Below are 23,657 nucleotides of genomic sequence, written 5' to 3'. Positions count from 1 at the left end.
GTTGTCAGACTTGTCAGATTAACACTGACACCCACATACTGTGTTTTAAAGCTTATTCTGAAAATGTTTTGATTGTCAAGCAGACAGTGTCTTTTCGTTCATATATTTAGTTATTATTTCAGGACGCTTTTACATTACATTGGATTTTTTTCTACACAGGGAGAGCGGACGTTCAGTGAGGAAGAGGAGGAAAAACTCCAGGCTGCTCTCTCATTGGATAAAAATGCTCTCAACCTAGTCTTGGAAACTTCTGCCTTTATATTAGAGCAAGTGAGTGGTCACATTGTTTTTCCTGCAGTGCACATAAAAAGTGACTCAAATGATGCACATTTTGCATATTTTCTAAATATCTTAATATGAGGAGATTGGCATGGAGTGTGTACTGTAGCTTTTGAATCACACAGTGAGCCTATTTCTCCACCTGGGGTCACTGTTGTGTTGCGAGTAGTTGTATTTCCAATGTTGTGTTTGGTATTAGATTAAATGGATTGTTCTTTTATAACTGTAACTGCACAATAACCCGATATAAATGAATACATTTGATGCTGATTAACACATCCTGTCCTCTTCTCTCATCACCTTTACTAGGCAGTGTATCATAATGTAAAGCCAGCCTCTTTGCAACAACAGCTGGAGATGGTCCATCTAACCCCAGAGAAGGCTGAGGTGTTCTCTCAGACCTGGGCAACTACTGGACCCGAACTGGTGGAGAAACTGAAATGTAATTTGTTTGCCCCGAAGAAGGTACAGTCTAAGGTTTTTTTTTGTCCTCGTTAGCATCAGACTGCTTATTTTTATTTAGCAGAATATACACAGCAAACCCTTTACAGTTTGTTATTTATGTTTTACAAACAATATATCCAAACAAGAGTTTTACCACTGATGCAGAAACTACATTGCTTGTTTACAGTGCTTGTAAACCAGTTATTCTTGTCATTCATGCACCAGTTGTGCCTGTGCTGGTGTAAATGAGAAATTTCAGTTGCAGTAAGTCTGTGGAGGAACAGTAAAAGCAAGCAACACTGTACACAGTGTAATATTCTTTTGGGAACATTATTAGTGTTGATATACCTGAACTTTGACTACACCTGCTATAACGTCTTTAAAACCCAAAGCCGCCCGTTCTATTTTATTTTCATCGCGAGCCGAGTTCTATTGAATTCATAATGTGATACTGAATTGAAAATAAGCATCAGACTGTCCACATTAAGACTGACCTGCTTTTGTGTGAATTCTTTCCAGCCATATGGATTACAAAGACTTCTTTCAAAGCTCACACAAGTTGTTTCATTAATTTCTAAACTTGTTTCGCTCTATAACTTGATTAAAGAGCGACACTTCAAACAGCATTCCTTTCAGAGACGAGGGAATTAAGATCAAACGCGGAATAAATACTCAGCATGTACACATCAGTCACATTATGCTGGGGCCGTTGCTGTTGTCAGACATTTATATGTCTCACCTGCTCGTGTCTGGCAAAACTTCCCCTCGCTCCCTAATGAATTTATACATGGAAGGATGTGACAGCTATTGATCCTTGAGAATAGAGTCGTAATTATACTAATACTGTAATAATTAAATTAATATGTTTTGTCTCACATGCACATTTGAGATTAAATTGAGTCTCATATTCATACACACCATTTCTATTCAGCAGGCATCTTGTCATTTCTGCCACATGCTCATTGAACATAAAGCCATAAATTTCTTATTTCTTGCTCAATATCAAAACTGGGTGTGAAAAATAAAGCTACAAGTATTAGTCAACCAACTGAACGTTAACTGGCATCGCTTTTGATTAAGCAATTAATTGCGCGTATCAAAGAATTTGTAGAGTTCAGCCTCTGGAATATCAGGACTTGGTTCTTTTTTTTCTTCACTGATAATATCACAATTGTAAATGCAATATCTTTGGTTGGTTGGACAAAAAGCTGACATTTGAAGCTCCCACCTTGGGCAATTATAAATGACATTTTCCACTGTGTTCTGGCATTTTACAGAGCAAACGACAAAACAATCAGCAGATGAATCAATAAGGAAAATAACTGCGAGATGTAGCTGTAAGCTCAGTGCTCGTGTCAAATATACGTGTGTGTGTGTCATGATTGACAAATTAAGTAAATAGTTTTTTGAATGCACAGCAGAAACGAGCAACGGTCTTACAAATAATCACAGACCACATCACCCCAGCGATCTAAATAGTTGTGAGAACTAAATACCAAAATAATATAAATGTCACACATGTGGGAACAGGACCTCAAGTTAATCTCTATGCTTGCTACTGGCTGTTGTGTGATTGAATGGGCTATTTGCTGTTTTAATTAAGAATTAAGAATTTTTCCTTCATGTGAGGTTGTCGGGACAGTTCCTTTCATTCTGTTTTTTTATCTAAAAATGAGCAAACTGACCGACGATCAAGCAGAAAAAGCAGAAATGTGTTAGAAAGCAATGCCTATGTAATGTACTATTAGAATGCTCATTTATTTTGACCGATCTTATGCAAGATAATAAAATATGCAGGTGTTTATTAAATGTATTCAGATTTATTTCTTTACATGTAAAGAAACTTAAAGACCAACGACCGCAGAGTTGTAATGTTTATTCCTGCTAATTTGAATGTTTCTGCAGTATAAATAAACGTATTTCAGTCCTTCCCCACCTCACACCTGTGCTGTGATGCATCCACAACCAATAAGTCACACATGGTTTATTATTATGGCCTCTCCCTGCATCATAAAACACTTAACTGCCCCGCCTTGACTCACCGCTGCTAATCTATCACACTGCTTCAGCTGACTGGTGAAGTGTCTGTCATTAAATCAGCCAAGCAGGTGGGGGAATTGGTGAGGTTGGTATAAGGAGACGCTGCAAGTTTTACAAGTTCACATCACATCACGCAGACCGTCTTTTTTTTCACTTTTGTTGGAGAAAAGTTTGGATGAAGGGATAAAGTAAAAGTCTACACAAATGTGGCCATGCAGCAAATAGCAGTTTTCCTTTGTCCTTGTAACAAAGCAATATGGCAAAATGTTAACACGAACAGATGAAATATTGAAAAGTCTAAATTAGTAATAACTACTTTGGAAAAAAAAGTGCAATGCTGATTAATTTGACTAATAAGTGCTTTGGAAACATAAAACAGTAAAAAAAAAAAGAGGGAAAAACAATGAGAAGGAAATGAAGGATAATAAAAAAATCAGGTCAAAAGTACCAAGATAATGAGGATGAGGCAGAAGTAATAATAAAATAGCAATTATTTTATGGGAAAAACACTTTTTTAAGTCTTTGAAAAGCTGCCTGAGGCAGTTATTAAACTGAAGTGTGAGGCTTTATTTTTACGGTTATGTTAATTCTAAAACTCTGTTTGTGTGTTTCAGCTGGAGTATGTTGGCTGGCAGTTGAACCTGCAGATGGCTCAGTCCAGCCATGCCAGACTGAAGTCTCCCAGTGCTGTCCTCCAGCTGGGGCTCCAGGGTGAAGACTCTGAGGTATGGACACATACAGACAGTCTGCTTTTCTTATAGCTTTACTTATCTATTGTAAACATCCTATTTGCTCCAAGACTTATTGTGCACTTTGATCACAGAGCTGTTCTTTGTAAATGTCAATTAAGAGGCACCATCAGTCTTTCTCTGTTCTTTTGCTAATCCCTCTGGTCTCTGTCTTGACCCAGAGGTAGACTTGCATCTAGCTCCAGGGTAACTGTAGTGTATGGATCAGAGATCAGGGAGCTTGTTATCAGAAACCTCGTGGGTCCTTTTGTTCTCTTGAGAGACTTATTGTGTGGTTGAAATTGGTCAGTGTGTTGGGGCATTGTTTTGTTACCAGCACTGAATTGTTTGAATGCCCAGCATCTAAGCTCTGGTGGAATATGATTTAGTCTCGGCGCCTGCCTTATTGAGGTCACTAGTGAGTTTCTTCATTAAGATTCTTAATAGGCAAGTTTTACCCACAAATAGTAGGACAAATAATTAAGCAGAAATCTAATTAACCTTAAATATTCAAAGGAAAGGTCCAAGAAGCATGAGCTACATATTGTTTTGACTTTTTGTTTTCTATCAAAGCATTTTCCTGTTTCTATTTATTTTTATTCAGAGTTTGTTTGGATCCCAATTAGCTAAAACCATGTACTTACTCTGATAACTGAGACCTCATGAGCCTCCCTCACTCATTTATTCTTTTTCCACTGGGAGAGGTAGAGCTCTGTAGCTGTAGTGGAAGCAATCAGAACTCAAAAGACAGTGTCTTTTTAACATTAAATGATTTTCAACCTTTGAAGTTTGAGATTTAATTGAAACATTTTCTTGAGTCTTAATGATTTAATTCTCCTAACAAGCTCAGCCTCAAACATGAACACATACTTAGTGAAATGTTGTTGATTTTATTTTATTTTATTTTTTTTTGAGAAATACTTGAAATGTATTCTGCCGACTATGAGTGGTGCACACGACTTTTGTTTGTTGGCACAGATACTAAAAATTGATTTTTGGTCTTTGGGCACTTGAACGGTTTCTTGTAAAGCAGTTTTTGTCTCAGAATGGTGAGACTGATTATCCCCACAGCCTGGATAGTGGTGTTCCAGCTGACTAGTCAAGTGTCTTTCTCGCACACTGCTTTGTATTCAGACCCTAGAGAATGTCGGCTCAGTCTGAACGTAGAATTAGGCATGACATATTCAAATTGCTGTCATCTTAAATGCGGCCCTATAGGCGTTAGCCAGAAAAAAATATGTGTTTTGCTTTATCTTTGTGAATGCAACAGCGGTACGTTATTTTATTTTTTTGTGGTTTTCTTCTGTGTTCTCCCTAGGCTTTGCAGAAGAGGTATTAATTTATTTAAATCCACTTGCACAATTTCCCTTGTGGGAGGAGATAGCTGGGGGGCTAAAACAAGGCTGGTTAAAAGTGTAACTTCACTGAACATCATTGAGGTGCACGTTCACCGTTGACCTACAGGGGGCACTGTTGCCTCACAGTTTGGTAAGCAGCCCTCAGGGGCAGTGAAGTGTCTGAGATGGATAAGATTCCTCGTTTAAGTTTGTATTAAGGTACTTTGAGCGTGCACTTTTCTTTTAAATTTCCATTGGTGCTTTCTGATTAGAGTTTCTTGACAGTAAGTTTGTTTGCTTCCAAACTCTGAGAATCCCTCAGTAAAACTTTTGAGATGTCAAAACACTGCAATGACAGAGAAGTAAATTAGTTGTGAATAGAAATGAAATTCTGCTGCAAGTGTCATACTAATTACAGCACAGATTTATAGCACCGTCACTGCTGGCTGTCTAATGGCGAGGGGAAGGGAAAACAGCAAATGGAAGAAAGCAGAGAATTAAGAGGTGACAAGGACAGAAATATTGAAATATAAAGGTGAGAGAGGGAGTGAAAACAAGTAAAACAATTAAAGAGGATAGAAATACTGAAGAAAATTGGGATCAAGAACAGAAAGCAAAAGATGTGTAAGGGGATGGCAACAGTGGCACTTTGTGTTTTATTGATTGCTTGGAACCTAAGTGGAGAGTAAGACTCTCTCATCCGACTGGCCTCCTACTTCATTAGCACTCTTCCTGAGGAGGAGGACTGCCAGGGGGCTTCACATCTCATTCTCCAAACTATATGTGATGTACAGTGTATCTGCAGTAGAGTGGATAAGATGTTAGATGGCATACTTGAAATTAAAAGTGAGTGGAGTGGATTTTTATATTTGTTTCTGTGTTTTATTGAAGTATATAATATCAGGGGAAGATCTTCATAACACCCTCTGTCTCTAAAGTGTGTGGACCAACACGGAATTTATGGATTATAGTTTCTGTTTCAATAATTGTGTGACCTCACCCATGTGAGATGATATTTTCCTCATAACTGAATTTGTATCGGGTTTGGTGAAAAGTTGCTGTTTCAGATATGAAAACCGAGGAAGCACTGCAGTACATCGGCACAAGGCATAAATGTCTTCTCATGCACTCCTTAATATTTCAGGAGTGAGAGCTCTAGTTTACCCTCATAAGGACCGGTGAGATTGGCCTCGTTCAGTGAAGGTATGACGCAAGACCTGTTGCATTGTTATCCCAGTGGGGAGGGGGCTGAGACAGAAAAATGACTTGATTGATCTGCTGTCAAAAGGAAAGAAAAGTTTGGGGGAAAACTTGATGCGAGCAGATGATGGAAGGGAGAAGATTAGGATGCAGCAGAAGGTGATAGCAAGGACAAACAATAGAGAAAAGACTACAAAGAAAACTCGAGAACGGCAACTGAAAGATGAGAGTGAGAATTTGCTGAAATTTTTTATGCAGTTTGCATTAGGCTATGTGAAGTCCTCTTAATAGTCGTGTGTATGGCATGCGACTTTCCAACAGGAAGTGTTTCTGAGCTTCTGAGAAACAGGAATGTCTGCTTTTATCTGTATTTCGAGAAGGTTTTTGTTGGCATGCTAGCTAGACTGCAGATAACCCGATTAAACATTTCCAGCTGCATAGACCTTGAGATATAAATGCATAGTTTTTTCCATTTTATGTCAGAGGTGTGTTGTTTGTGAGACTTTTGCCTTTAGAGAAATAATGATGTGTAAAACAGATACTGGCTTTCTACCCAGCATCTGCTGTATGCATACTGGACTGCTTGAGTTTGTAGAACCAAATGGACATCTCCCTTTCATTCTCCAAGTTACTGACTTTATCCTTCAGTGCAAAACTTTTTGAAAATCTTCAAATATGCCGGTAGGTTATGAATGAAAGAAATTGACAAAAAAAACAAGATTCTTAGTTTCATAAATTTATGTATTTGCATCTCTAGTACAACAAACCAACATGCCAACAAACCAGTGTTGAAAACTTGAGGAAGTGAGATCTTTTTTTAGCCATATGTTTTCATGATCACACCATGACTGGGCCACAAAGTATTTAACAAGATATCATTATTTTTCTGTGATTATTGAATTTGTAAAAAGACACAGCTCACAGAAAGCAAACATGCAAGAGGAGAATATTTCAATAATAGATAAAAGAAAGGCAAAGATAAAAAGGGCGCTGAAAGTAAAACATTAAAGTGAATTATTCTTGAACTAAACTGCAGGAACTCTGCATTATTCACATCTTTATTTATCTTATTTATCTCTGAGGTGCGGAAACACTGGCTGCCTCTCAAAAGCAAAGGATTTGAACGCAAACCAGACAGTGTGAAAAACTAAGTAAAGTTAATGCTTTCACAGGAGTTATGAGGGTAAGTAGCAGCCATGTACTGTTTATTAAATCAAGTAGTTGTCAAGCATGGTGTTGGAGGTGTGACGATTTTGGTTTGTTCTGCAGCCACAGCAACCTCATAGTCACTGAGTCGACCATGAACTCCTCTGTCTAATGTGAGGCCATCTGTCCGACAGCTGAAGCTAGGCAATATTTTGTTTTGGTACAGGACAATCATGCCAAGCATACCGGCAACAGAATGGCTGAAAAACGAAATAGTCAAGGTGTTGCAGTTGTCCGGTCAAAGTCAAGACCTCATCCTGACTTAAGTGCTGTGCCAGGACCTTAAGAGAGCTGTGGGGAAACAAATGACCTCAATAAACTGAAGCTGTAAAAAAGAGCGCGCCAAAATTCCTTCACAATGATTGAACGACTAATAAAGTTACACAGCAAACAATTCAGGTTATTTCTGCTGAAGCTGGTTTTGTTTAATCTCGGGGTTTGTTTAATCACACTAAATAAATAATGGCTTTATGTGATGTTATGTGCCATATGTTGTTGATCTGACCTGGCACTGAATTAATTTTTAGACCAATACGAGTAGATTTTTTAAAACTTATGCCCTGTATAAAACATTTAAATTGACAGATAGTGTACCTTCATTGTGCCATGACTGTGATCATATTTAGGAACTGTGTTTGACATCGTATAGAAGAAAGATTGTCTGAATCTCAGTGTTTAGACCAGAGTGAAGCCTGAGTTTTTAGAGCACAAGAATTATTTGTACATATTCCAACTTCATTATTTGAAATTTTGGGCATGTTTTGTATTGGCAGCCATAATTTCTAAAGTATATGTATGAGACAAAAAAAAAAATAAAGACACAGTATCAAACGATCCTTTTTAAGCATATGATGTAAGGTAAGCATTTGCAGGGCCATTAGTCATACTCAAAATATTTGGCCACAGAATAAGCAGCTTAGTGTAAACACGTCAATCAGTTGCACTATTAATTTGTGCGGCACAACGCTTTGGGAATAGGACAGAGAGAAAACCCACTTCTGATGGAGGCTTTTTGAGGAGGCTTTAAGCACTGCTAAGGATGTAATATCCACTCACTCATTTAAAGGAGCACACTGGATCTTTTTCTGTTTTGAAAGGCTCGGATAAATAATTCGATGAAAAGACAGATATTCCATGGAGGAAAGTACAAGTGGCTATACTCAAGTTGGCACAGCCTGCATTTGTTTAAAATTTTTGTTAGCTTGTAAAACAATATTACAAATCAGCCTTTTGACCCCTTTTAGCGGTGCTACTTGCGACCACCTTAAGATAGACTGATTCATTTAAAAAACCTTTGGATGCTTAACTTTGTTTTCTAAACATAGATTCATAAAACGGAAATTCTGATGTCTTAAAATTAAAATCTTTTACCGCTCTTGGTGTCTGTCTCTATCTTTTGGCGTTAGGATGAGCCACTGCCCTGCTGACCAAAGGCTAGGGTGAAAATTATAATACGGAACATCCACTTGCAAGGCAGACTAATAAATTAAAGACAAAGGGAGAGAGGGCGTTTGCTGTGGCTGCACCCAGACTGTGGAACAGTTTACCTCCTCACGTCAGACTCTCCAAAAGCCTAGAAACTTTTAAAACCGCTCTTAAAACTCACCTCTTTTCATTGGCTTTTAGAAAGGTTTAATTTATTTGTTTTATATATTTTTATTTTATTTTTATCAGCGAGGTGTTATTACGAAATTGTGTTCTATTGTATTTTTATCTGTATTTACTGTACAGCACTTTGGTCAGCCTTGGTTGTTTTTAAATGTGCTCTATAAATAAACTTGACTTGACTTGACTTGACAGACTCTGTCGATTTTAATATTTATTGTGCACATGCTAGGCTGCAAAAGCACGGGGTAAGAGCTAGTGAGCTAATGTACCCTCTACATGCTGGCTCTGACTTCAAAGGATATCTTTGCTTGATAGCTTCAGACAGACTTGATGAGAATTGATAAAGCAAAGCTCTTCTGAGTTTTTAAGCCTCAAAGGGGAAAAAATGTACTAAATGCAGCTTTGAGACAAATCCCAGACTTTTCCCAACAGATTTTTCTTATGTTCTTCCTATGGCCTATTCAATCAAAAACTTGTAAGCGGGAATAGCTTTTCCCCTAGAGCTGGAGTTTCCACTGGACGCCGCCCAAGTACTTGTTTCATTCAGTCTTGTTGTTTTTCATTTCACTATGGGGCTCAAGTGACTGGTTGATACAAGACCCTGCTGGCCTTAGAGCCTCCTCACTCTAAAAAACTTTTAACGATAAAAATAAAATGTTTCTTTAAACTCAAACAGTTTTAACAAACCTAGCGATGTCCTCCCCATTATAAATAAGAGGGAATATATACACATGAAGGAGAGAAGAGGAGAAGCTCAAACTAGAGGAGGATCTTCTCTAAGTGTCTGTCACCTGAGATAATAGGAATTTGTTTTGGGGGGTTTTGTAATTTGTAATTATAAATTGAAAATGGCAAATATTTGCTATATCTGGCTTCTCAAATGTAAATGTTTGCTGTTTTTTATCGTTTAACTTTAACAGATGTTTAGTTTGATAAAAGGAGCAATTTGATAATTTTACTGTGGGCTTCAGAAAACAAGGATTTATCACAGTTTCTGACAGTTTGTAGACTAATCAATTAATTGATTGAAAAATGTAGCTAGAGTAAGTGTAGAGAAAATACTTTCTTAATTAAAAGAAGTTCAGAGGTTAGAGATTAGGGTCAGCACCTCTGATCTCATAGAGATACAGTATTTCACTCCTGGTAATTTCAGTCCACTAACAGATTACATTTTTATTAACAAGTGTCTCCTCTGGTCCTGTTTTCAATGTCTGGGCTCGCTTTAGACCTCACAATCTCAGCTTTTTGCTATATAAATCATGTTTAAATGCATCTGTCATTTTAACTGTACTCACCTGCTTCTTAAATGTCACAGAGTACAAACAGATCACTATAGTATAACACAAAACTGTAACCAAAGTAAAACAGTCAACAGTCCACTTGTTGTAGCGTCTGGAAAGGGAACAATTGAGCTTGTTTTGCGTCACTGTTCCTGAAGGATGGTGGATGATGCTGTGGTAGTTTAAACAGCTCTCAATAAAATTTGGACTCGGAAGAGCGGCTTCTTTCTCGTAGGCAGAGTGTTTCTAAGCATCAAATAAGCTTGCTGTTAATTGTGCTCATTCCTAGGCAAGTGCTTCTTTTCAGAAAGAGCATATTTCTGATTCCTGATTCACATTTCTGGGTCTTATTCTGATTCTTCCAAATTTGCATAGTTTTACTCCAGTCCACGCTTTCAGCACTTTTCCTTTTTATCGATCCCCAAATAAATTTCACGACCTACTTTTTTTTCTCTCCTATCTTTTATTTGTGATTTTTTTATGAGTGAATCTCATAAATTTGTATTATTATTTTTTTTTGTGTGTCAAGTTGTCCCTAGCTAGCTCCAAACTATAAGACAACTAAATGTAGTTTGTGGAAACCTGCTTGTTTTTCTTATCAAGGCATCCAACATGAAAGAGTTTTTTTGTTGTGTGATTCTAATTTATTTTCTCTGTTTTGGCATATAGCACCGGTGCTGTAATGACGGAGGAATGAAAGCGCTGTGCTCGAAAGCACACAACAATACACACTCGGCACACGTTTTGAGCCCTCTCGGTGAAGGCTGTGACTTTATTTATTAACACTGTGTGATGAGGCACGCAATTAAACATCCCTTTTTGACTTCTGCGAGGAGGTGCTGTGATCAGAGCCTCCCTGAACATCCCTGCTTGCCTCACGTGTCTCTGTCAAACCGGCATCACGAAGATGCCGGGCAAACTTTGAACGCAATTCAAAGTCCTCCTGACAAGTTACGTAAGGCCTCATTCTTGCCTCCCACATGCTGTCGTCATGTAGACCCAAAAAACAACTCATCCGGTGTAGATCCAACCTTTTCATTTTTCCATTTGAGGGATTACATGGCCCAATCAATATATTTGAGAGCTTTGATGTAAATGGTACCACGTTCAAATCCTTCACACCAAGCCACCCACCAGCCGGGAAGGACAAAAGCAGCTTTGTCTCAGTCTCTACTTGCCTTGCTCTACATGTCCCAAGATGCTTTGTTGCTTTGTGTGCACATCTTTTTAAGGGTCTCCCTTTCTCTCTCCATCTCTCTCTGTCTCGTTCTCCATCTCTCCCTCGCCCTTCCACTTTCCCACTGGTGATTTGTTTTTCTCCTCTGGGATTTGGGATCCCATTCATTCAGAGTGCATTGTTCAGCTCTTATCCATTCTAGTGGATGGGCCCCGAGATGCAGAATGGGTGACTGTGGGTCCTCTCGTCTCTGCCTTCGCTCTCTCGCTCTCTCTCTCTCTTTCTCCCCCCAACTTCTCGCCACCCCACTCCTTGCTGCTTGCCATACGATGATGTCATGGCTCCTATTTGCTCCGGGGGTACCCATTGATTCGATCTCCCCATTACACACTCTCTATATCTCTCCTGTCCACCCCGCTCTCTCCCCAACCTCCACTCCTGTTTTCCTCAGCCAATCCCCTTCCCAAATTCTTTCGCCTCTTAAAAGGCGCCTGGGGGATTTGGGTATGTTTGGATGTTGTTTAGCACACCCACGGTACATGCTTGACACCCAGATAGGCGAACCGTCAACCCTGCAAATCCAACTGCAACTTCCACTTAAATCTCATTGATTTAACGTCGCCCTTTTATTCTCACATCTCCCACTCCTGTGATCAGCTTTTATTTCTCTTTGGTTATTCAGCCTATTTTGTTTTACACCCAGTTTGTGAAGTAATCATTAATCCCCTGTTAATCTGTTGGCCATTTTGTAGAAGCTGGTGGAAATGCTTAAGAGTGCCATTTTCAGATGTGCGTGTGTGTTTTTTCTGTTCATCGTTTCATTTTTTTTGGCATTTATTTTTGAGAAGATGCTCTGCTACTTGGCTGAACTATTTGAGTTTAAACAAGACGCACTGATTGCAGAAGCATAGAGCCAAATCACATCCATTCATTCCAGTGAAAGTTATCTTATAGGCATACAGAATGAAAAGGCTGTTTTTGCTTTATTCAAATGCCAGATATTGATAGTAATGTAGACATATCGTCGCATCAGGAACAGGTTTGGATGTTTATTCTTCTGGTTTCTATTGTATTTGTCGCTGTGTTCTTTTGTTTTCCGAGCTGTCTTTGTCGGCTTGCATCACACTGTGACGAGATGTAATCACAATGAAAGGATCTGAGCTATAGGCTTTTTGCCTGCCTTGAAATAATGATTATAATGAGTGGGTTGCAGCCTGACACTGCTGTCGTCTGACTTGCAATGATAGGGCAAAGACTGCTCCCTCTGCCTATATCAACAAATTGTCACCAGTTTCTTATTGAATGCCCACCCTCTTTGATGATACACTGGTATTTGACTGTTGGAAGATAAAGCAGTACTTTTGAAATTACTTTATATGTTCAGAGTGGAATTTATTTGCTTCACCTGCACCATGGGTATAGATGTATACACAGTACACATGTATATGGATTCAATTAGGCTCTTGACTGCAACTGTAAAGCACCAGTGGAACACCAAATGTTGCTCCTGCTGTGCAGACAGCTGTATTGACTGATCAGAAGCATATGCGATCCGTTGCATTTGTGAGATGGACAAATAAACACGATTTTCTATAAAACCTGTTTTCTGATTTAACAAAAATGAATCAAGCATCTCAAATGGTGTCTAAAAACAGGAAGCCGTACAAGAAATGGCCATTTTAAATACACACAAGTATTGTACTGTAATACACGACATCTCTGTCTGTGTGTTGCAAGTACATCTTAGGTGGCTGAAGGTACATATCAGAGATCATGATGTCATCATGTTTCCTAGCAACCACTTAGTAATAGGCTAAAATGACCTCTTTTGTGCCTATATGTACCTACAGCTCTCTAAAAAGCTTTGAATCATTTTCATTTCATAGTCATCTGCACCAAGAGGCCAAACGCTACTGTAGCATGGACGTGTAGTGATTAAAGAACAAAGAAATATAACCCCAATCAAGAAAACAAACAAAAAAACGCTGGGACGCTGTGTAAAAAGGTAAATAATCACAGAAAGTGCTTATTTTCAAACCTCATAAATTCATATTTTATTTACAATAGAACATTAAAAACATATTAAATGTCTAAACTAAGGAAATGAACATTTTAACAAACAAGGTTATTTCACTTTTGACGGCAGTAGCATGTCTCAAAACGTTGGGAAAGGGCCACATTTACCATTGTGTCACTTCCACTTTTCTTTTAACAGCCTGTAAACGTCTGAAGTCAGTTTCTGGACTTTTGGGAGAGGAAAGATGTCCAAGTCTTTTTTGTTGTATTTTTTATTTCATGATGCATGAAATTTTAGTTGGTGACAGGTCTGGACTGCAGGTCCACCTCTTCTACTGCAAAGCCATGGTGATGTAGTAGCGGCAGTATTTGGTTTATCATTGTCTTGCTGAAATATGTAAGGCTTTCCAAGAAAGAGATGTTGTCTGGATGGGAGCATATGTTTCTCTAAAACCTGTATATACCTTTCAGCACTGATGGCACCTTTCCAAATGTGCAAGCTGCTAGGTCCATAGGCATTAATGCACCCCCATACGATCAGAGATGCAGCCTTTTGAACTGAGCACTGATAACAAGCCAGATGGTCTCTCTGTAATTTTTAGCACGGAGGACGAGATGTTTTCCAAAAATAATTTCAAATTTTGATTAATCTGACCACAGAACAGTTTTCCACTTTTCCTCAGTTCATTTAAAATGAGCTCTGGCCCAAAGAAGGCAGCAGCATGTTCTTATATAACTTTGCTTGATAGCACTTTAACCAGCATTTTTTGGATCGCACAGCAAACTGTATACACAGTTAGTGATTTCTGGAATCTTTTTAAGAAATCATCAAGTCCGTGCAGTGTTTTCCGTCATGCCTGATTTTTAATACAGTGCAAGCCAGAAGTGACGGGGATCCACTATTTTTGTTTAACTTTGTCTTTTGCGCGCAGAGATTTCTCCAGATTCTCTGAATACTTTGATGATATTATACTGTAGACGATAAGTTATTCAAAGAATTTTCAATTTTATGTTTAGGGGCTTTATTCTGAAATTGTTGCACAGTTTGTAGACAGACCATCAGTTTTAAAAATGACCGATTATTGTTATTGTTTTGTTCTATTGTAAATAAGACAAAAGTTTATGAGATTTGCAAATCATTGCATTCTGGGTTTTTTTTATTGTTCGTTTTTTTACATTTTGCAAAACATCTCCGTGTTTTCAAAATTGGGGTTTTAAGTGAAAACTACACTTGACCTGACATTGAATACCTGTTTTTCTCCTTCCTTTTGATTCTTACATTTTTAGGTTTCCAACCAGCCGTGTTCAATAAATAGATTTTGTATTTTGGCATTAACTATAGAACAGGAAAGAAGTGGGAACACTTCATTGTCTCTTCTCATAGCTACAGTATTTGTTGATGACACCATATTTATATCTGGCTTTGTGTTGTTCGGTCGAGATGGAATGTTTTGCTGTATTGGAAGGATCACGGCTATTGTCTCTTGCAAGCTGTACTGTAAACTGCCCCTCAACCCACCCCACCCCATATCGCTTTTTCTGTCTCTCTCTCACACGCACATTTCAGTACTCCCCCTTCTCTTTCCTTGTGTATGAGAGCGACAGTGTCTACATACCATAGGGGCACAGGGTGGCTGCCTTGGTAATCGTCTAGGGCTGCCACATAGCAGAGAGAAGCAGGCCTGCAGTGGTGAATAGCAGCCGTTACTCGTCCTCTGCGAGCCTCTCTCTCTCTCTCTCCTTAACGGACCCAGCTCATTTACCCATGACCTCCACTCTAACCTTGTGCCAACTTAATACATTAAAATGCCTACTGTTTCAAAATGGAGGCCCTGGCTGAAGGGGTTGAGTGCCTCTCATGCTCAAATCTGGCACACCAAGCCTTAGTTAAGGCCCGTGCTATAAGATGTTGGCTAGCTGCACTTCTTCCTCAACTCACCCCACACACATTTAGATGATTAAGGTTTGACACAGATTTTTTTTTTAGCTGTGCTGTCTCGATATCATGTTGTAGTAAGCAGATTCAGAGGTGAGCATCGGGTCTGATGGAGGAAACTTTAAATTTGCTTGTACAACTTGGGGCTTGTCAAACATGGGGGTTTTATGCAAAAGGAGCCCAAAATTTAGAGCTCTTAAATTAGTTCACATCATGCAGTCAATATATAGTCTTTGCAGCTTTCCCGTGGTAGCTGCACATCAGTGGGAACGTTATTTCCCAGACCTGTTGGAAAGGAGACAGAGTGTATGAGCTTGGCAGCAGAGACTGGTACATGACATGGCATCTTCCCTGTTTCTGCATATCAGGCGAGGGTACCTAGCTGCCACCACCATAATGATCCTGTTATGGCTCACAAGCGGCTCGTGTTCCTTGGCTTGTTTGTCTTGGCGCTTGAGCTGATCGTGTCTCCATTTTCCCTGGCTCGCAGCGTCAAGCCTCCTGATTTAGATGCTCTTAAACATGAGTGTTGTGGGTTTAAAAAAAGAATTTGAGGAAATAACGGACTGTGTTAGATCAGCATGTGGGTGAAAACGCAAGGAACTGCAGCTGTTCGATACAAGCTGATGATGTGAGCTTCTAACAAAGTGTTAATGAGAAGTATATACAAGTAATTAGTGTGTTTCCTGCAGGTGCTCTGCATGTTAGAAAGGACAGCTGTGGAAAAATATCCTGACCTGATTCTCCCAAAATTGTCTTCCTTGGCAGTTTTACTGGTATTAACAATAAGCTCAATGAGTGCAGCTCAGTGAACAAACACTCATTAAGCTTCTACTTTGTCAGGAAGGCACCAGAAGAGCATTGTTTATGTCTGCAGTGCTGCCAGACACATTTAAATGGTTTAATAAAGTCATTCAGTAATTGTTCATGAGAAATTCAAAAGTGGCTTCAAAGTTACACACGACTTGCTTCAGCTCCACATGATGCACAATGCAGTGCCAGCATTTAGTTGCCTTGAGTTTGTGGAAAATAACTTTAGGGTAGATGCCTCTTATAACTCTTTTTTTTTTTTCCAATATTCATTGCATTAGTAAACATTAATTTAAAGTTAACATTACATCATAAATAAAGTTGGTTTATTGAAGATTTTTGGATAAATACATAAATGTGATCAATACTAATGTTTATGAGAAATAAACGGCTTGTTCTTCGACTGCTGTTTCAGCTGTCGAATGCATTTGAGGTAAAGTAATTCACTAGAAGTACTTGAAATTTTATTTTGAAATGCTTCTGCTGAGAGTTTGAACTCAAAATATGTGCTGAAGATGAGCGCCTTCAGCACTGAGCAAGATTTGTGACTTCTTAACTCAAACCCAATCCAGTGAGTAACTTAGACAAGTGTGATGTTGAAAATTGGACAAACTTTGACTGATTTCAATCGAACTTCTAAAAAGTCTGATTTATTTATTTAGTTTTTAATTAGGGAAGATTTTACTGCTTAAAAATTAAGCTGCTTAAAAACAACATATCAGACTACCCTTGTGCCCTCAACTTAAAAAAAATAATTTAGGCAGTATTCCAAAAAATCTTCTTCACCTGTTTAAGGCATTTTAATTGTATCTCATTGGTGTGGGCATAGCCTAAATGAGCTGAAAGCATTGCGAGGGTTGATCTGAAAATCAGATGCTGAATAGCACTGGATAAATGGTCCACACAGGCAGCATTTCCTCTGCCCACGGATAAGCTGCCAGCTCCAGTCATTCCAGTTCAGGACTCAGTAATTTTTAGGTGCCTAATATGATTTGCGTCCTTTCAGTGTCACCCTCCAACTAAGCAACGTGGGCGGTGTCAACAAACAATGTGAAAGCACCAGGCTACTTCCAGACAGGTGCCATTCTAATAGGATATACTGTACTTGTTGCTTTTTTGCTGTTAAATCTGTTTCCACTTGCACATTAGTTACATTTCTCCAACTACTCTTGCCTTTGTTTACAGTTTGGCCTTTGTCAGTGTTTATAAGTCCTGATGGCCCAGTCGTTTTAAAAAGAGTGTTATATAACTGCCCCAAACCCTGGTTTTGGTGCCAATATCAAGCATCATCAGGAGTACTGACAAACTTGCAAAACTTTAAAGTTGTGCTTTATATACACTCACTGGCTACGAAGGTGTTAGGTACACCTGTTCAACTGGTCTTTAATGGATGTATCTAATCAGCCAGTCACATAGAAAGGTGATTTAAATTACTTGACATTGTTGGTGGCGAACCAACTGGTCTGACTGTTTAAAAAGCTATTGATCTACAGAGATTTTCCTGTACAACCACTTCAGTGGTTTACAGACGCATTTCTGAAACAGAGAAAATATCCAGTGAATAGTAGTTCTATGGGCGAAAATACCTTGTTGATGTCAGAGGTCAGAGGAGAATGTCCAGACTTCTTCAAGCTAGTGGGAAGGAAACGGTAACCAAAATAGCCTCTTGTTACAACCAAAGTATGCAGGAGTAACTCTGAATGCACAATACATCAAGTCTTGTGTTCACTCAGTGAATACCTGTATACTTGGCCCTTTTTCAGACCCTTTCAATTTTGTAATATTTAATATGCACCTTAATTAATTTAATATATTTCACATTAATTTAAACACACCACTCTATATTGTATTAATTTTCTCACAGTAAAACTTACAGAACAGTATATTTGGGTATATAAAATATGAAGTATTCAGACCCTTTACTTAGTACTTGGTTGTACCGCCTTTGGCAGCACTGACAGACTCAGGTCTTTGTGGAAATTTTGCTACAAGCTTGGCACAGCTTTCTTTTGGGTTTTTTCCTTTTCTTCTTGGCAAAATCAGCCAGACTCTTGGCTGGGATGGGGAGTGTTGATGTACAGACCTTTCTGGGAGTTTATTAATAATACTTTTTTTTTTTAAATTCGAAACCTTGTTTTGCTTTATTTATTTTTAATAAATCATTATCAGTTATCATGATAATTTAACTAATAAAAACAGATTTTTTTAAAGAAATAAATGAATCATTTCATGCAAATGTGACAGTTTTCTACAACCAGAAGTAATCACAGCAAATTTTATAAAAAATCTTACACTTGTGGAACATTATTGCACCGTAGTGAACATATCACAGTCCTGTACTAGTCTTATGCTGTTGCACATGTTTACATATTTATATGAATTATAATCCCAACATCCTTTACTTTCCTTCATCCTCTGATTGTGTTGAACAGAATGAATGAGATGGGGAATGTACCATGTGCAATTGGCGAGGAAGCTATTTTTGGCTGTACTGAAGGATGAGCCAGTTACATCTGAATAGACGAGGAATGATTCTTCCATCAGTGGTGAAAAAGCCACTTTTTTCCCACTCCATCATTGCCGATGTCTCGTCTACACCAATCTAAATGTATCTTACCAACTTTGCAATCACCTATCCTTCTTTTTCCACCTCTTTTTGTCTTCTTCTAACAGGTTATTTTTCCTTATACCGTCTTAATGAACATATTCCCTTCTGCCTGGCTCCTTCATCTGTGCGATAATTGCAGCAAGCATCTCATTGTTATCAGAAGCCCATGACAATTTGTGTTTGAGAGAATCACATTTGTCACCTGCTATTAACAATATGGAGCTATTTAATTAAGAGGACACAGACTCACAGGAACAGATGTGAGGTTGGTGCTATATGCTGCCATCATTGCATCTTAGTGTTCAGAGAGTGTGTGACTAGAGTGTTCATTATTTGCACCAGTAAATTTTGTTTTCTAGGAAAGGCAAATGTCGGAACTTGAAATAGGTTTATAGATTTAAACACAGAATATTAATTTGTTGATTGTCTTTGTTTAAGATTAACTTCGGTCTGTCTGAACTTCTGCAAATAATAAATTTAAGGGTTCATGTTTTTTGTTGAAGACATGTCCAAACTCACAAACATGCACAGCTACAAACAGCAGGCAGAAGATAAATTCTTAAACTCTCTGTTCATTTTCCACGCAACTGCGAGTACCAACAAGCAGAACACCATGAACACATTTTGAGACTAGAAGTGTTTGCATATACCTCTGTCAGTGTGGTCAGAGGGAACATCTATATTAACTCTGTAAAATCCACATGTATTCACTGGCTAATTATATAAAACAGATGAAAGATTACTTAAACATTTCAGTTGATTTAAAAAGAATTGCAGATTATTAATTTTTCTCACACAAATAAGCTTTTCATCTTCTCAGCTCTACAGTTATTCACCTTTGTGCTATGTTCAATATTTGCACTCTGGCTGTTCTCTTATTTGAAATGATCTGTGCCCGCCCCACCCCGTGTTTTAAAGAAAAAGGTGCACAATGTTTCCTTCGGCAGGGTTGAGTGGTTTGCTTGACTAATGCGACAAACCTCTACCTGTGTAGCATGAAGACAAACCTCAGCACACAACAGGTATAAATGTTGCATCTTCCCTCGGAGAATGATTGGAGTTTGAGTTTCTAAATATTGCATGATTGTCCTCATTGTGAGCACGGGGTGATTACAGGTGTCTATCACAACAAAGGAAATATTGCAGTGCGTTGAAAGAGCCTTTGTTTCAGTGTAGACAGCACACTGAGTCATATTTGAACTTGTTTACACGTCTGCCTGTCTGTTTCCTGATAATGTGGGTCAGAGAAAATCCATCAAGGCAGCGAGAAAAAGAGACAGAAAGAAAATAGTATTCCTTATTCCACATGTGGCTGTCAGCCTGCTTGTCAGTCTGTGTACTCTTTTCTGTTATCACAGTCTGTAATACCTCTTATTAGCTCCAGGTCCTAGCTATCCAGCTATATTTTGTTTGCAGCTTTTGCAACCGTGTCAGTTCCCCTGTAGCATATCTGATGGGAGTCGAGCACTCAGTTCTTTGTTTAGAGGCTGCACTATGAATTATAGATACAGGAAGCTCCGCCGATATGTCACCTTCTTAGACTTGGTGGAACACACACTTGAGAGCGCTAGACTCGATGCAGACACACAAACACACAGAGAAGCACACCATTTGAGGTGAATGTGTTCAAACCGAGCCTAAATTGTGTGTATGTAAGTAACAGATGCATAGCAGAAAACTCATAGTGTAGAGACACACAGCAGGTGGTCTCTTGGAGAACTATTCCTTTTTTATTCTGAACGCTTTCCATAGTCACCCACAGCGCTCAAATAAATACCCCCTAGAAATCTATGCAGGTCTTGGTTGTCTTCAGTGATGCTGTCAGAGCCAAACTCATACAAAAAGCACCTCTTATTGACCTTTCTCTCAGAACAGGCTCAGGAATACTTGCAGTGTAATAATCATTAGCCTGTGGAAATAAGCTCGTGGTTTATAGTTCTTTTTCTGAGCTTAACAGATAGAGAAACTTCACACACGTTCTTAACAGGACTTTTTCACACATATTTTCAAACTGGGATGTGGTCCATTTTACGTCGTGTCTGCTGAAATCTTAATTCATGTCTGTTCATTCGTTTTCTTCACTGCCACACTACTACATTATGTTGTGTTGTCTTCTGTTGTTGTTGGACGCCATACAAAAAATTCATGCTGGTAATAACAGCATTGTACGGACTAAGTGAACATCAATCAGGCTTTGTGCTGTATAAGATCTTTTATGAAGGATAGTGTATTTCAGAGTACTTCACAGACGATTGAACAAACTGGTAATTACACACAGTGTTAAAAAAATGAGCAGTTAAGAAAAAGCTTCAAAGAAACCCTTTGTTAAATTAATGAAAAAAGACAAAAAATTGATTAAAATATACAAATTAATTACACTAAAGGTTAGTGAATAAAATAAGAGCAATAAAATTGAAAATACTTGACAGCAAAAGGCGTGACATGTTACAAGTTGTAAAGAAACCCTCAGATACACTAAGATGAACTCATTTATAACAGTTTTACCCAGTCTGTTTGTTAAAAGTGACCATAACTTTGACTGGTGATGGTTACTTTTGCTGTTCTAACAATGACTGCTTTTGTTTCCTTCCCTCTTTTACTGTGATGCGGTGTTGGCTTTGTTTTCTCAGATTTCAGTATTTTACTTGTCTACATTTGCATATTGTTATTGAAATTAGACCCAACTACAAATAAAGTGGTTTCCTTCTTCAACTAGGGTCTTTACTTTATTCCATGGATGTTACATTGCTGGGCAGACAAAATGTGATCTGTATTTCGGGACTGAATGAGCACACTCCCCTAAAGCCTAATGTTGTAGACCTAATTTTAACTCCTTGATGTCGTCAGGTGTCAGATCTGGAGCTTCTCCAAAGAAAATAATTTGCAACAGAAGATAAGTATGTCTGGAAATGCACCCACTGGCAATTTCAAAAGAAAAAGATGCATGTTTTGGTTGAGAGCTGCCAAAACCAGGAGGTATGCACATTCAGACAAAGCAGCTGCGAGTTCGTAATAGGAAGCTCAATCCTGAAAGCAGCCCTAGGCCTGCACAGCTCAAGTCTCACTCTTTCTTAATTACACCTCTTAATTTGGCTTCTGGTCCTTGTGCCTGGTCACAAATATTTATTGGATGTTTGAGTAGTGAAATAACAGATACATTCTTACATTTAATGATGTTCTTTTTAATGTCTGTACAAATTGAGTAATGGTAAGTGTGTCTTACTGTGGCAGCAGTTATGTTCTAAGGCCATTAGCCAGCCATGATCTGCTGCGGCACTGCAACTATTTTCTAAATGATATAGGAGGAGAACGGGGAGAACAGAGGAGTAAGCACTTCTGTTATCATCTCCTTGTCAGATCCTCACAACCACAGCCCTCTATTACTCTGCTAATAATAGAGGCAAGCTTTATCGCTAGGATCACTATCACAGTAGGAAAAAAGAGGGAGAATGAAAGAGAGGCTGCTATGCAATATTGACAAAACTCATATTGTCAGAACTGTGTAAAGAAGAAAGGACAATAGACAGGCAGGTAGAGAAGGATGCTGTCACTGTAAGTCTAAAAGCAAGTGCTTATCAATGTTTGATTGGCATCTTAAAGAGGGAACAGAGCTTGGGATAAAAGAGGTGTGTGTATGTGTTTGTGTAGTGAATACCTTGAACATGTGTAGGTGGAAGTAGGTGGAGTCGGACCTTCTCCTGGTTTGAGATGTATCTGATGTTATCAGACTGCATACTGGGGTTCCACCAACCTAGAAAGATAGCTTCACAGCATCTAGCCTCCTGTCAAAGTACGACTCAATCTGTGCTAAATTTGTATCCCTGATGTGGAGATAGGGGAGATAGGTGCAGATTAGATGCATAGCAGGAAGGAAAATGTTGTTTGTAGTGGTTTTGACTATTTTTTCAGCCGTTAGCTAACGTGCTGATGTGGAACAGGCTGAACGGGAGGATGTTTGTGTAGCTGTCAGAGGAGTTGTTGAAGTTTAGCCTATTTGTGGCGATGGGAAAGTCATTTTGAGGGAAGAGACATTTATTTTATGTCAAATATTTCTCTGATTGGAATTTAACATTTAAGCCTCCGAGTCCATTGTGCGTGGTGTTTATTTTTGTGCTCAGCAAAGTTAAACAAGAATTTATGAGGTTATTTTTAATGTCCAGGATTATGTAGTGACATTTCCTTGGGTTATTCTAGTGCTTTGATCATTAGAATGAGCCTTTTCTGTATTGTCTGGAGCAAAAACTCTCACAGAACTTGTATAAGTGTCGGTAGTTCTGCACTGTCAAGCAGTTCTGCAGAGTCTGTACAGAGGCAAAATATGAAGGCTTTGAACACACACAGACACACATACACACACTCACAAAATCAGTCTGTCTCCTTCTGAAATACATACATATGCAAACACACACTGTCCATCTTCATTTTCCTCTCTCAAACATACCACATCCACAAACAATCACACACAGACACACTGAAAAAGTCCCTTTGGTCATATATTCTCTTTGCTGTGTCAGGGTGTGCTGGCTGTCTCTGAACGTACTTACACTCTGTGTGCGCGCACGCTCGCAGAGAAAGCATAAGTGCGCATATGTGATCACCAAAATGTGGTCTGTATGTAGACAAGTTGGGATTGTTGTCTGTATATTTGAGAGAGTATATCAGAAAGTTTCTTGTCAGTTATAAATAATAGAGAGAGCCTAATCTGAAAGTGAAAGCCGTCAGATTGACAGTGGTGCCTTTCATGGTTTGGTCTTTTAAACAATGAAAACCAATTAGGTGGGTCAGGAGCCTTGGGAGCAAGACGGAAAAGAATCCGATGCCACCGTTCTGTCATCAGCGGCGTCAATCATCACTTGGGAACGGCTAACACACTCTTTATTTCTCTCACGCTCACACATGAAAGAGGTTTATACACATATTCAGGATCTACAACTGCACTGAATCTTTTAATTATTTGGGTTGCTCTGTAGCAAAATTTGGATTCAGCC

The 23,657-nt window shown here is 38.7% G+C and overlaps 1 protein-coding gene across 1 annotated transcript in view; it reads left to right on the top strand.

Moving 5' to 3' along the window:
• The window catches only part of commd10 (COMM domain containing 10), a 66,015-nt gene that overhangs the window by 3,905 nt on the left and 38,453 nt on the right, over positions 1-23,657 (top strand). Inside the window, exons 3-5 of the mRNA XM_080894729.1 lie at positions 160-270; positions 589-744; positions 3,378-3,488. Of these exons, the coding sequence (XP_080750855.1) occupies positions 160-270; positions 589-744; positions 3,378-3,488 (378 nt within the window). The remainder of the gene's footprint in view (positions 1-159; positions 271-588; positions 745-3,377; positions 3,489-23,657) is intronic.

Source organism: Rhamphochromis sp. 'chilingali', assembly GCF_963969265.1.
Source record: "Rhamphochromis sp. 'chilingali' genome assembly, chromosome: 10".
Taxonomy (NCBI): domain Eukaryota; kingdom Metazoa; phylum Chordata; class Actinopteri; order Cichliformes; family Cichlidae; genus Rhamphochromis; species Rhamphochromis sp. 'chilingali'.
This window is presented reverse-complemented; position numbering and strand designations above follow the sequence as displayed.